This window comes from Pinus tabuliformis, chromosome 8 (assembly GCF_031772625.1).
Source record: "Pinus tabuliformis cultivar Carrire ecotype Pingquan chromosome 8, CPIR1, whole genome shotgun sequence".
Lineage (NCBI taxonomy): Eukaryota > Viridiplantae > Streptophyta > Pinopsida > Pinales > Pinaceae > Pinus > Pinus tabuliformis.
This window is the reverse complement of record NC_142294.1, coordinates 63,091,250-63,103,829: the sequence shown is the minus strand read 5'-3', so window position 1 is coordinate 63,103,829 and position 12,580 is coordinate 63,091,250. Positions and strand designations below refer to the sequence as shown.

General features: G+C 38.5%; 2 protein-coding genes across 2 annotated transcripts; both read right to left on the bottom strand.

The window, feature by feature from the left end:
• Positions 1-5,466: 5,466 nt before the first annotated feature.
• LOC149234163 (putative WRKY transcription factor 32) lies at positions 5,467-7,635 on the bottom strand. The gene is made up of 4 exons (XM_089368175.1): positions 7,621-7,635; positions 7,303-7,481; positions 7,027-7,182; positions 5,467-5,894 (listed from the first exon to the last, which is right to left on the bottom strand). Exons 1-4 carry the CDS (start codon positions 7,633-7,635, stop codon positions 5,534-5,536), a joined length of 711 nt encoding a protein of 236 aa, XP_089224301.1. The 3' UTR covers positions 5,467-5,533.
• Positions 7,302-12,124, bottom strand: LOC149234162 (protein NRT1/ PTR FAMILY 8.3-like). Its single transcript, XM_089371762.1, has 5 exons — positions 11,843-12,124; positions 11,566-11,671; positions 11,188-11,405; positions 10,178-10,734; positions 7,302-9,963 (listed from the first exon to the last, which is right to left on the bottom strand). The coding sequence occupies exons 1-5, from the start codon at positions 11,918-11,920 to the stop codon at positions 9,132-9,134; spliced, it is 1,791 nt and encodes a 596-aa protein (XP_089227888.1). The 5' UTR covers positions 11,921-12,124; the 3' UTR covers positions 7,302-9,131.
• Positions 12,125-12,580: the final 456 nt, after the last annotated feature.

Sequence of the window (12,580 nt, the reverse complement as noted above, 5' to 3'; positions counted from 1 at the left end):
TGACTTCACATAATAACTAGTTATGTCAAAGCATTTGCCAGAAGTTATGAGATGTTTTATAATCAAGTCATTGGATAGTCAATTCGGAAGATTTCAAATGCTGCGTAAATGTACTATGATGCTTTCTGATGCACCTACAGACATTCTTTCTCCACCTGTGCCTACACAAAACAGAGATATGATGCTGCTGAGTTCCCGATTCGAAAGTGCAACAATGACATCACCGGTACTGATTTGAACAATAGGCAAATGTTATAACATGGAGTAAATCCCAAATCACATGTTGTAAAGGTTACATAATTATTAGTGTTGCTTGCATATAATCTCTGAGTATGGGCAGGAGCTTAAATTTAAACTGCTGGGAGAAAATGCGGGGCTATAGACTTGTCCCTACTATGTGGGACCATATAGAGAATGCTTTCTCTGTACATCCTTTTGGTTGCTTGTATATGTGGAGAGGATTGTTTGGGATTTTCTTATTTGTGACATATAGCCCTCGAGAGATTGGTAATGGTTTGCTGATCTCTTATCAAATATATTTTACACAAATCAAGTTGTTGAATGTGAAATGAGCTTCTCTAATCATTCCGAGGTCAAAACGATCAGGCATGCAAATGTCGGGTTATCCATTGTTGGCAGGGTGCCAATAAGCATTACCACTCTCTGTTTATGTATGTGTGACTATGAGGTAGTATGTAGTTTTAGGGTTGTTAATGTATGTGTGATTATGAGGTATGTAGCTTTATGATTCCATGTCTAGGAAATTACTTTCATTCATTCAGGAAGAGACCGTCCAATAGCATTATGAATCTAAATCAAACAACGAGGTCCAAAGTCATCAACTGTCGGGTTATCCATTGTTGGCATGGTGCCAATAAGCATTACCACTCTGTTTATGTATGTGTGACTATGAGGCAGTAAGTAGTTTTATGGTTGTTCATGTATGTGTGATTATGAGGTATGTAGCGTTATGATTCCATGTCTAGGAAATAACTTTATTTCATTCAGGAAGAGACCGGTCCAAAGTCATCAAATGTCAGGTTATCCATTGTTGGCATGGTGTCAATAAGCATTACCACTCTGTTTATGTATGTGTGACTATGAGGTAGTATGTAGCTTTATGGTTGTTCATGTATGTGTCATTATGAGGTGTGTAGCTTTATGATTCCATGTCTAGTTAGGAAATTACTTTCCTTCCCTCAGGAAGGAGGTATGTGCCAATTTTGTGACTATGAGGTAGTATGTAGCTTTATGGTTGTTCATGTATGCATGATTATGAGGTATGTAGCTTTATGATTCCATGTCTAATTAGAAATTTCTTTCATTCACTCAGGAAGGAGGTCTCTGTCAATTTTGTGACACTATGAGGTAGTATGTAGCTTTATGGTTGTTCATGTATGTGTGATTATGAGGTATGTAGCTTTATGATTCCATGTCTAGTTAGGAAATTTCTTTCATTCACTCAGGAAGGAGGTCTCTGTCAATTTTGTGACTATAAGGTATTATGTAGCTTTATGGTTGTTCATGTATGTGTGATTATGAGGTATGTAGCTTTATGATTCCATGTCTAGTTAGTAAATTTCTTTCATTCAGTCAAGATGGAGGTCTCTGTCAATTTTGTGACTATGAGTTAGTACGTAGCTTTATGGTTGTTCATGTATGTGTGATTATGAGGTATGTAGCTTTATGATTCCATGTCTAGTTATGAAAGCATGCATTTTTTACTATAAATATCCGGCAAGACCTGGTACAAAGCATAAAATAACACACATTTGTGCTGGAAGCCCTGGTTTTGTAGCAAAACTGAATTCATTCATTGGAAAGAAACAAAATGAAAATTAATAAAGTAGCTGCTGTCACAATTCAGTCCGTCCTTATTTGTATCTTGAGAAAAGAATTGGAGGTGCAGTTGGGCTTTTAATGGATGGATATCTTCTCTGAGAAACTTTCCCATCAATTTGACTCTTCTTTTGAGATCCATAATTACAGAAACAACGAACCTCTACATCATAATAGTAATGCTCATCGCATCAACCCAAGAAAGAGATTAACAATTTTCCATTGAGGACACCTGTATTGGGTATTTACAAGGAAGAAGAAACATAATTATAATAAATCAGATCTCTTTATCACTCACACACAACACACCAACACCATCAAAAGTTAGCCTGAGGCTGCTGATGCCCAAAAGAGACACACTTCCATTTCAGAATATTGTAGCCCTGAAAGATTTTCAACCTTTTCAAGCCTTCAATTCCAGACTGGTAACATCAGATGAGATCCCAATTTCAGCATTGAAGAAGAAATTTCAAGCCATGTGACAAGATCTTCACACTTAAAGACAAAGGGAAAGCCAGAAGGCTACTGTACATCTCATCTAAGCTCTGTGCAATTTCTTCAGACTCTCATATACAGCTGTAATTGGCAGCAACCTCATATGAGGCCCAATTTTTCAATGGTAAATATGCTGCTCACCCCAAGAGGGGAATTAGGGATCATAAGAAACCTTGTGGGTAGTAATGGATCTCTGTGAGGAACTTTTGGCACAATGAATTCATTGCACCCAAAAGTAGAGAGTCCCTAAAAAAGGCCAAACCACCTGTTGTTTTTCCTTAGAGCTCACATAATCTTCTTGTCTTCTAAACCACCAAATAAAATTGAAATTAAAATTGAGCTTCCAATGCTGATCTAACAATCAACTCAATCCATCAGAGAGCAGCAACCTCAGAAATACTCTCCAAATGGGGTCTCCACACACCGACGCGGCTCATCCTCCTGCTATGCCTACCAGACCTGCTGCTCTCATGGTGGGCCTTCTCAGACAACACATCTGCCAAATAATGCTCAGAGATTACAAGCTTTGTGACCGACCCACATTGCTTGATCCAGATTGAAGCACCATCCCCTTTTTTAGACTCACTTGGATTTGCATCTCCATCTGGGGCAACAACAGATGCAGATTGTTTCCTTCTGCCCCTCCTACTTGACGCCCTTTTGCTTGATGAAGGGCATCTCCCTCTCTCCTAGTGTATATCTACTCCTATTTTTCTAGACCACCTATTTTTCTCTCCATAGTACACAACCCTATGTTTGACGAAATGCCTGAGAAGATTTCACTGCCTTTTCTTTGTTCTAAGGCAATGAAATCTTCTCAGGCATTTCGCCAAACATTTCGTCAGTATATATATGAAAAATAAGTTATATGATGCAATAATAAGGTGTGGTAATTAGTTAATATGATGCAATAATCAGGTCTGGTGACAATGCCATACGCCTATGTAAACAAAATGTAACATAATATCAAATACTCTCGCATATAACCAAAAATAGGGGACAGTAACATTTCTGCCTTCCTACTTTCTGATCGTTGGACTAGAAACTTAATACTCTAAGATTAATTATAACTGATATATATCTTTAACATACTGTTTGAACATCGAACCAAAATCCATAATAACATTACCAGATTGCAAAAGTTTATCTTCTTGATAACTCAGTCATTACTGTACTTCTCAGGTTTTAAGAAAACAACTTCTCTGTCAAATTGAGATCGATATACAGTAGGATGTTCAACCAGATTCACGTAGATAGCTTCTATAATACTACCATCTCCCTATCACAAATAAATATTGAAACCCAAGTCAAATTACTGGAGATGTGTGAAGGCTAATAATGTCACCAAAACTGTGAAGTCTGGGTAGGGGATTCGTTTCGTTTCTTTATCATCGATGTAGCCCCCCACTGCTGGTAAGTTTCTGATAGAAATCAAGCACCTTTGGGTGTGCTTTGATCTTAGATGGTTTAAATCTTGTAAACCTCGGCCGATCTAAACTCTTCACGCGGGAAAGAGCTACATATCCCATGCCATAATCAAATGCCTGAAGATTTGTCTCCAACCTCTCCAATGTCATCCCTTGGCACTTGTGCACAGTAATAGTCCATCCTAAAATTAATGGCACCTGTGTTCAGGTAGCCACTTTCACTTCACCTTCATAAACATGCCAGGATTCTGATGTGATAATCCTTTCGACCCCATATAGAAATCTCACCTTTGGCCAGAACCCTGTTGGACTAATAGCTCTCAACTGCATATCATCCCTAACAAAATCAACAATCTGGCCCATTAACCCACTCAACAGCCTGTAAGAAACACATATTCCCCTCTTGAAATGGCATTCAGAACTGTCATCTGTTCATTGGATAACCTAATGTGTCCCTCTGAATGGGCCTCCCACATTCTCATGACTTTATTCCATTCTACTTCTTGTTGTTTGCAATTGGTTATTGCAGAAAGCCCTCCAGTTTCTGAGCCTATTTTGACCTTGGATTCACTCTGGCTTCCCTCTGATTGTTTTTCCGTGCTCTGTCTAGCTAGTGACTTTGTTTCAGGCAGCTCCATCCTCTCGCTGAGTTGCTGGGTTAGACTCATGTTCATGCTGAGAACCACTAAACCCGGTACCTAATTTTTCACTTCAAATCTCGAAGATTTCGCCATTTCAGTGAATCCAAATCCCATCACCCTGGATGCAAATGCTTTAGCCATAACTGTAGCGGGTATTGGGTATTCTAATGGTTTGCTTTATTGCTTAATAATGAAACTTTCCATCCTAAGATCAGCAAGTTTACTCCAACTGGAAATGTACTCGTTTAAACTCTTGTAAAATGTTCATGAAACAATTGCATATGCTGTGTACAGAGTGTTGCAATTACATGATGACATCCATGCATTTCCCAAATCCAGGATTTAGATTTTCTTGCCCACTCGCAACAGTTGGAGAACATGAACATGCTAACGTGTAATTTCAACATCAATTTCCATAAGTCTGAGAAACAACTGCATCAACACAAATTGTAGCATGCCTGATCGTTTTGACCTCGGAATGATTAGAGAAGCTCATTTCACATTCAACAACTTGATTTGTGTAAAATATATTTGATAAGAGATCAGCAAACCATTACCAATCTCTCGAGGGCTATATGTCACAAATAAGAAAATCCCAAACAATCCTCTCCACATATACAAGCAACCAAAAGGATGTACAGAGAAAGCATTCTCTATATGGTCCCACATAGTAGGGACAAGTCTATAGCCCCGCATTTTCTCCCAGCAGTTTAAATTTAAGCTCCTGCCCATACTCAGAGATTATATGCAAGCAACACTAATAATTATGTAACCTTTACAACATGTGATTTGGGATTTACTCCATGTTATAACATTTGCCTATTGTTCAAATCAGTACCGGTGATGTCATTGTTGCACTTTCGAATCGGGAACTCAGCAGCAGCATATCTCTGTTTTGTGTAGGCACAGGTGGAGAAAGAATGTCTGTAGGTGCATCAGAAAGCATCATAGTACATTTACGCAGCATTTGAAATCTTCCGAATTGACTATCCAATGACTTGATTATAAAACATCTCATAACTTCTGGCAAATGCTTTGACATAACTAGTTATTATGTGAAGTCATTTCATGATCTTCCTTTTGCATCACTCCCAAAGCATTGCAGCTGTTTTTCAAACAGCAAAATTATCATCACTGCCAAGAGCCCTCCCTTTCAATATCTTCAACATCACTTTGCCTGTTATTTCTCATCAGCTTTACACCTCCAACTTCTCCAGCATGCATTCTATCTTCTCCTTCAGCTGCACCCTGTGAAACTTTTGCAAAAGAAGGCAGCCTGTTTTGAATCTGTTTGTCTTGTGCTGCATTAGCACCGTTTCCACTCAGACCCGGGGAACTAATGCCTGCAGCATCTTGGTTGCTGTTTCTTGCCAAAGGTGGATCATGGTTGTGCTTTCCCTCATAAGTTGTTATAACAGCTTTAGGATCATCAGATGCCCTTTCCACATGTTTGCGGACAACACATTTCAAGCTGGTACACTTGTAGTAACTCCTGGAAAACAAAATAATTGTGTTAACCATCTACGTCAGTTGTAGCCACTCTTTCGGCAGACAACGTCCCTTCACACATAGAATCAGAAATCAACAAACAAAAAACAATTACAGATGAGAAAACAGAGGCTTTAAGATGCTTCACTTATGCTTGATGCAAAATTACTACTAATAAAAACACGCTCTGGAAGTTAAATTCTGGAAGATGTGGAAGCAAGGGCTCTCTGAAAAGCCTGGCATCATCACGGACCAAGAAGGAAAGAACCAAAAAGAGATCACCAGGACTAACACAGACAAGAACTACAAGGGAAACGAAAGCAAAGCGTATAAAATGGAAGAGACGGAGAGCAACAAGAAGAACACTCTTGACTCTTAGAATGCTTATTATAAAAAAAATTGTTTATAAATTGAGTACAATATCATTTATCTAAAGTTGTTCCAAACTTCCACAAAGAGAATGAAGTAAGTACATAAAGGTAATCGACATGACAACAAAGGGGAACATCTTTTTAACATGTTTACTGATACCTCCACCCATGCTTTGCACAACATATTGCATAATGAAATCCAACAAAATTCCTAAAAATTACAGAGTTTGTGTTTCAGATATATCAAATACATGTCCTAACCTGTGTCTAGGTACTGTATTCTAGGATTGATTGCAATAGACAGAGTTTGTGGGCAGAGTCCGTAGTTTATAAATTGAGTACAATAGCATTTATCTAAAGTTGTTCCACAAAGAGAATGAAGTGAGTACATAAAGGTAATCGACATGACAACAAAGGGGAACATCGTTTTAACATGTTTACTGATACCTCCACCCATGCTTTGCACAACATATTGCATTATGAAATCCAACAAAATTCCTAAAAATTACAGAGTTTGTGTTTTAGATATATCAAATACATGTCCTAACCTGTGTCTAGATACTGTATTCTAGAATTGATTGCAATAGACAGTATGCCTTTCAGACACACAAAGTCTCGATAGGATCTTATCAACCACTCCGAATTTTAGCACAGGTCCAGCATTTGTATACATATAATATCAGAATATAAAATACCCACATCCAGAATATTGATAAAAAAAAAAACCATGAACAAGATACAGAACACAAATTATAATATCACTACCTCGGGTAAGGGTTTCCCTTAACCACTTTCTGTCCATATTTCCGCCAGCGAAAACCATCTTCCAGAATATCTGCATCGCTTGTCTGCACAACAACACGAGGCTCGCGACTTGACCTTTCTGGAGCAAGCAAATCCTTTAATTTCTTGTCTTTCTTCCTACAGAAAAACAAAAAGAAACACAAACCCTTTTAGAGTGCCAACGGAAATCTGCTGGGATTCAATTCAGTTGGAGTACACAAACCACCCATGCCAAGCCAAAATTTTAAAACTCCTTACCTGCGCTTAGAAACAGGTTCGTCGTCATCTTCATCATCTGCTCTATTTGCACCCTCACCATCATCACTTAGACAAGGTGACAGGTCAGGGCTTCCATTCCCATAGTTAACTCCCCTGGCAGGAGTTGAGGGATCTGAAACATTTGTTAATGCTAACCTTTCAGTCCCGGCGGCAAGACGCTATGGAAATCAGAATGTATGTCAGAACCTGTCAGTGTTCGACGGTGGCCGAGCTGGGCGGAGGTCGCTAAGGGTGGCGGAGCTCGGCGGAGCGGAGAAATTACCCGTGGCCGGAGTCGGAGATTTTTCCGGGCGGCACCGGAAACCGGGCCATTCTACTGCCTAGGTAGACTACTCCAAATTGAAATGTTCAAAACTTAAACTCAAATTACCAGAGGAGATCTACCTATAGGTATCTATTTTAATTTCCAGTACAAAATATGTTTCAGCTATTTAAGTGGGTTGGTTCTATTGTTGAGCATTGAGCATTATGCATCCATACACACTACTTCATTTGTGTATAAGAAGGCTTAGATCTTAGCTTTGATAGATTGATAGTTCAATGGTAAAGAGTGCATTGGAATTGGTGACCAACTTCGGTCTTGACTTTCCATAGCTCAAAAACTAACCTAGAGTAGTGAACCAATTGGGGACAGAGGTTTTGGGATCAATTTTGAAGTCCATGATACTAAAAACTAACTTAAGAATAATGAACCAATTGGGAATAGAGGCTTTGGGATCGATTTTGAAGATAGCAATGCCTGCGTGATACTAAGAATAGAGACCAAATTTTATTTTTAGAAGATCCGCGTTGGTGAGATGTGAGATGTGAGGACTGTTAATCCAACATTTATAGATAGAAAATCTTTGATTGCAAAGCTTTGATGATAAAACTTTTTGAAAAAAGGTACTATGATATGATCCTGAGGGATGCATATATGGAGCTACATCTCATCTTAATAAAAGAATCACATGGCAATGAATATATATATAGATATATTGATGTAAACCTAATCATTATTGATGAACACATGAGTTGGATATATTGGAGTTACTTAGAGAAAGTTCTCCTATTTTATAAAAAGTTATTGCGTAACATATTTCTGTTATCTCTTTGAAAATTGTGCTACTTATTCACTGCTACATATATGGTTTCATAACCTAAATACTATACATAAACTTATTAAAATTTTAACATTTGTATTAGGTTCCAGCAACGATCTTGATAATATACTGTTATTACAATATATGTCAATAATATAATTTTGATCAGCAATCATTTATATTGCCAAAATGAGTAAAGGGCAAGTTGTGCACTGAATCCAAGATGGTGGAGCATGGAGGAGGCTAATACTGTTTTGACTTGGAAGTCAAAACAAACATCCAGAAATCTACTGAACAAAAGTGGAATACACAAATGAAAATGATATCCGAGATCAAACTGCCTCTTCTCATCTTGTCTCTGTGCAGTGTGCACTTAGTGCTGTCTCACATTTCTCAACATTCAAATATCGCTCCTGAAATCTAAACGTGACATCTAATAGCAAAGTCATTCTATCCTCTAGGCCATTCTCCAATTCATTTCGATGTTTCCAACTTATCTTAAGTTCCCTTTTCTGTTTCAATTTAAAAATTGAAACATAGAACCTGATAGTAAAGAAATAAGAAAAGGGCATGATCAATATTAATGAAAAGCTAGTATTATCACCGCTATATCTGACACTGTAACACTGATAAAGGTAATTACATTCAACTAAACACGGTAGAGAGAAACGGTAGAGAGAAATGACTCATGGATAACTGTAATGCATCACACATATAATTTGGAATTTAGCCCCAGTTGGCCTTCTTGTACTGGTATCTGCGTACACAAGCGATGTATACCAAGAAGTTCAGAAAGCTAAGGGAAGCTAAAAGCCAAAAGTAATAGTCTAAATGGCCTTCATTGAGATTGTCAGGTATCCATCCCTGTTTTCCTCCTTTAGTGGTGATAGAAGTAACAATAGTAACAATTAAGGTGCTCAAATAGCTTCCTAATGATGATGTAAGAAGAGAAAGAGCACTGCACAAGCTGCGCATTGCATCAGGAGACTGATCATAGAAAAACTCCAGCTGCCCTATAAAGAAAAAAATTTCTGCAGCACCAATTAAGAAATACTGGGGAACTTGCCAAAAAATGGTCATGGGAACTGGTGTGACTGTATCATGGACCAAATCCAGAGTTCTGACAATATCCAAACGCTTGATTTCAACCAAGGCAGCTGCTGTCATAGAAATTATTGATATGACCAGCCCAATACCCATCCGTTGCAGCTCAGTAAACCCCCTTTCTTTTCCAGTGTACTTGCGAGCAATAGGCACAATTATGCGATCATAAACTGGAACCCATATCATGACACTCAGTATATCAAATATAGACAATGATGCTGCAGGAATTTCGAAGGAACCAATGCTGGTGTCCATGGTCATGCCCTGTTCGATAAACATTGTTGACATTTGAGCATAAACAGCAGAAAATACAATGCCACTCACCCATATGGGAAACATACGGACCAAAATCTTCAGCTCCTCCACTTGGGTTACAGTACATAGTTTCCAAGCATTGGAAAATCCACTGTCCTGAATATCATCATCTGTTATTATAGCTGCTTTGTCAAGACATCTGCAACCATTTTAAGCCGGATCCTAAATATTAATGGGCGAAATCAAGATATATATAATTATCGTTTTACTTATACTGCAATCATTTCAACTTGTAGTTCTAGACTCTTGAAACTTTCTCATGTATAATGCTTATTTCGATGCAATTCTTTTGGTAAATAAAAGAATCATATAAAACCAGCCCTCATAGTTAAAAAAAAGGGTAAGAGCAGTACTTGAGATCATTTGTATGCTCTATCTTTCGGCTTCCTTGAATAACAGAACGCTTGTCCTGCACCTCGTACAGCATTGAACTATCTTGAGGGACTTCCTTTTGCAATTTACGCAGTGATGCAACTATTACTTGGCATAACCGTGTGAGGGGGCTGCCTCCAGGTTTTTGGAATCTATATAATGGTGTCCCAGAAAAAAAACTTATTATGGCTAATCCCATAAAAATGGTAGGGATAGCAAAACCCCATCCCCACCCAACATTGTCTTGGACCCATACAATAACGCTGCTGGAAACAAGAGCCCCAACATTAATTGAGAAGTAAAACCAATTGAAGAAAGAGCCCTTCTTCTTCCTTTCTGTTGGATTGGTGTCATCGAACTGGTCAGCCCCAAAAGAAGACACACAGGGTTTGATGCCTCCAGTTCCTAATGCAATAAGGTAAAGTCCAAGGAAAAATACAGCATATTCAAGTGTTGTTGCCTTTGGGCAGACACTGTCTGTGCAGGATGGAGGTTGCAAGGCAGAAACAGTGGCTGAAATTGTCATGGTTGCCATTCCCTGCAAATATTAAAGTATGGTTATCAGTCAGATATTAATCAATTAATAATAGACAAATAAGCCAACAGGGAGTTGGTTCACCGTTCAAGGCAACAAAGACATCCACCAGGCTCCATTCTTGTTGTGGTCTACCCCATCAGCACATGACGTAAGTTTCAATGTGGTGAGACTGAGTATAGGTCCGAAGCAACTTTCGCAGAATAGATATCCTAATCCCCTCAGAACTCACACCTTAGGCAAATAATTACCTCTCTGGCACCTTAGATAAATAGATATCCCTCATACCTGGCACTTTAGCCCAATCTATGTCCACTCTTTGTAACAATAAAAGATAAATAAGATTGAAAAATAGAATTGTACATGCTTTGAAAACCACACAATTGGGCGAGATTCAAACATACAGTAAAGTAAATGCTTTGAAACCAGACAAAAGTTGGGAAGGTTTAAGCATACAATAAAGTAAATTGTTGAGAAAACAGCAATTGTCCAGTATCGGCCCCAGTATGCATCAGCCAAAACTGCCCCCAAAAGTGGAGTGAGATAGCACGTGCCTGACCAATTGTTGACAGTCTTTGCAGCATCCGCATTCCCCTCATGTAATTTTGTAATCAAATAAGTCACCAAATTTATGTTAATACCATAGTATGCCAGTCGCTCACAGCACTCATTCCCTGCAGTGCATATCAGATCACATTCTAAGTAATTCCGTAATGGGTATGCCGTAACGATATAGTGTGGAAATATTTTCCTGAATTTCCCCAAATTCAAACACAAACAGGAACCAATTGACGTAAATACTAAAACACAAACAGGACAAGGGTGAGGGAAAACCTAAAACAAATGGGCAAGCTCTCCAATTGCCTGTGTTTTGCCTCACAGACGGCCTTCCATGGATATCCACAGAGCCATCCCCAGTGTGTTCCCCTTCTTGGCCCTCCTGAAGCATATATTTCAAGAAATCAAAATACTCCCAACAGGCGGGCTGCAGAAAAAGGTTAAATCCACTCTTCTTGTATTGGCAATATGAACCAGACTGTATATACTAGTTATACTATTAGAAAAATGAATAAACCTTATTTTACTTGGGGAAGATTGAAGAATTAGCTACCTCTAGTGGCAGGAGAGGTTGATCATCTTGATTTTCCAGCAAATTCACTCGTGATGACTGCTCTGCGTTCACATCCATCTGAGCACTGGATCAGATATCTGTTTGTTTGTGCATCAAAGAATCTATTGAATATTCATTCTGGATGAATGAATGTAATGAACTGTATACATTAGGATTCGCCCCCCACAACAAACCATTCTCTGTCCCGACTTGGAAGGGGCAGAGGGAAAAGAAAACACAACAGCAAGAGAATATTCAACGAAGATAAAGTACAACTAGAAAATATGAATGGGAGATTAGGTAAATGGATTGGAATATTTACGCCGATTGGACGGTGTGGATAAGTCCAATTGCGGTGCCTCTTTTCAATCCCCACGGTCAATCGACAGATTGTTAACACCATCCCGTCAACCATTGAATCGTCAGAATGTTAGCGCACGAACCGCTGGAGTTATTGACCACTGCCTCTGCCGGGGTTAAATTTGACGCCTCTTTACCTGTTTTTCTCTTTTTTAGGATTGAATACAGTGGATTTTAAATTAAACACGTCATTGTCAACCGGCAAATAATTGAATATATATATATATATATATCACTTATTACTATAAGGTTTCAAAACACGTCATTGTCAACCGGCAAATAATTGAATATATATATATATATATATATATATATCACTCATTACTATTAGGTTTCAAGTGGCACAACTCATGCATTTCATTTATGGTGCAACAGCGG

Bases quoted from the DNA above. Each gene is read 5' to 3' on its own strand.
- LOC149234162 (XM_089371762.1), bottom strand. From the start codon at position 11,920: ATGGATGTGAACGCAGAGCAGTCATCACGAGTGAATTTGCTGGAAAAT. The intron at 11,672-11,842 runs GTAGCTAATTCT...TATATGCTTCAG, and splicing joins AACCTCTCCTGCCACTAGAG to GAGGGCCAAGAAGGGGAACA. The intron at 11,406-11,565 runs GTTTTCCCTCAC...TATGCACTGCAG, and splicing joins AGCTTGCCCATTTGTTTTAG to GGAATGAGTGCTGTGAGCGA.
- LOC149234163 (XM_089368175.1), bottom strand. The intron at 7,183-7,302 runs GTAAGGAGTTTT...GTTTTTCTGTAG, and splicing joins GAACCTGTTTCTAAGCGCAG to GAAGAAAGACAAGAAATTAA. The intron at 5,895-7,026 runs GTAGTGATATTA...TTTGTTTTCCAG, and splicing joins AAGGGAAACCCTTACCCGAG to GAGTTACTACAAGTGTACCA.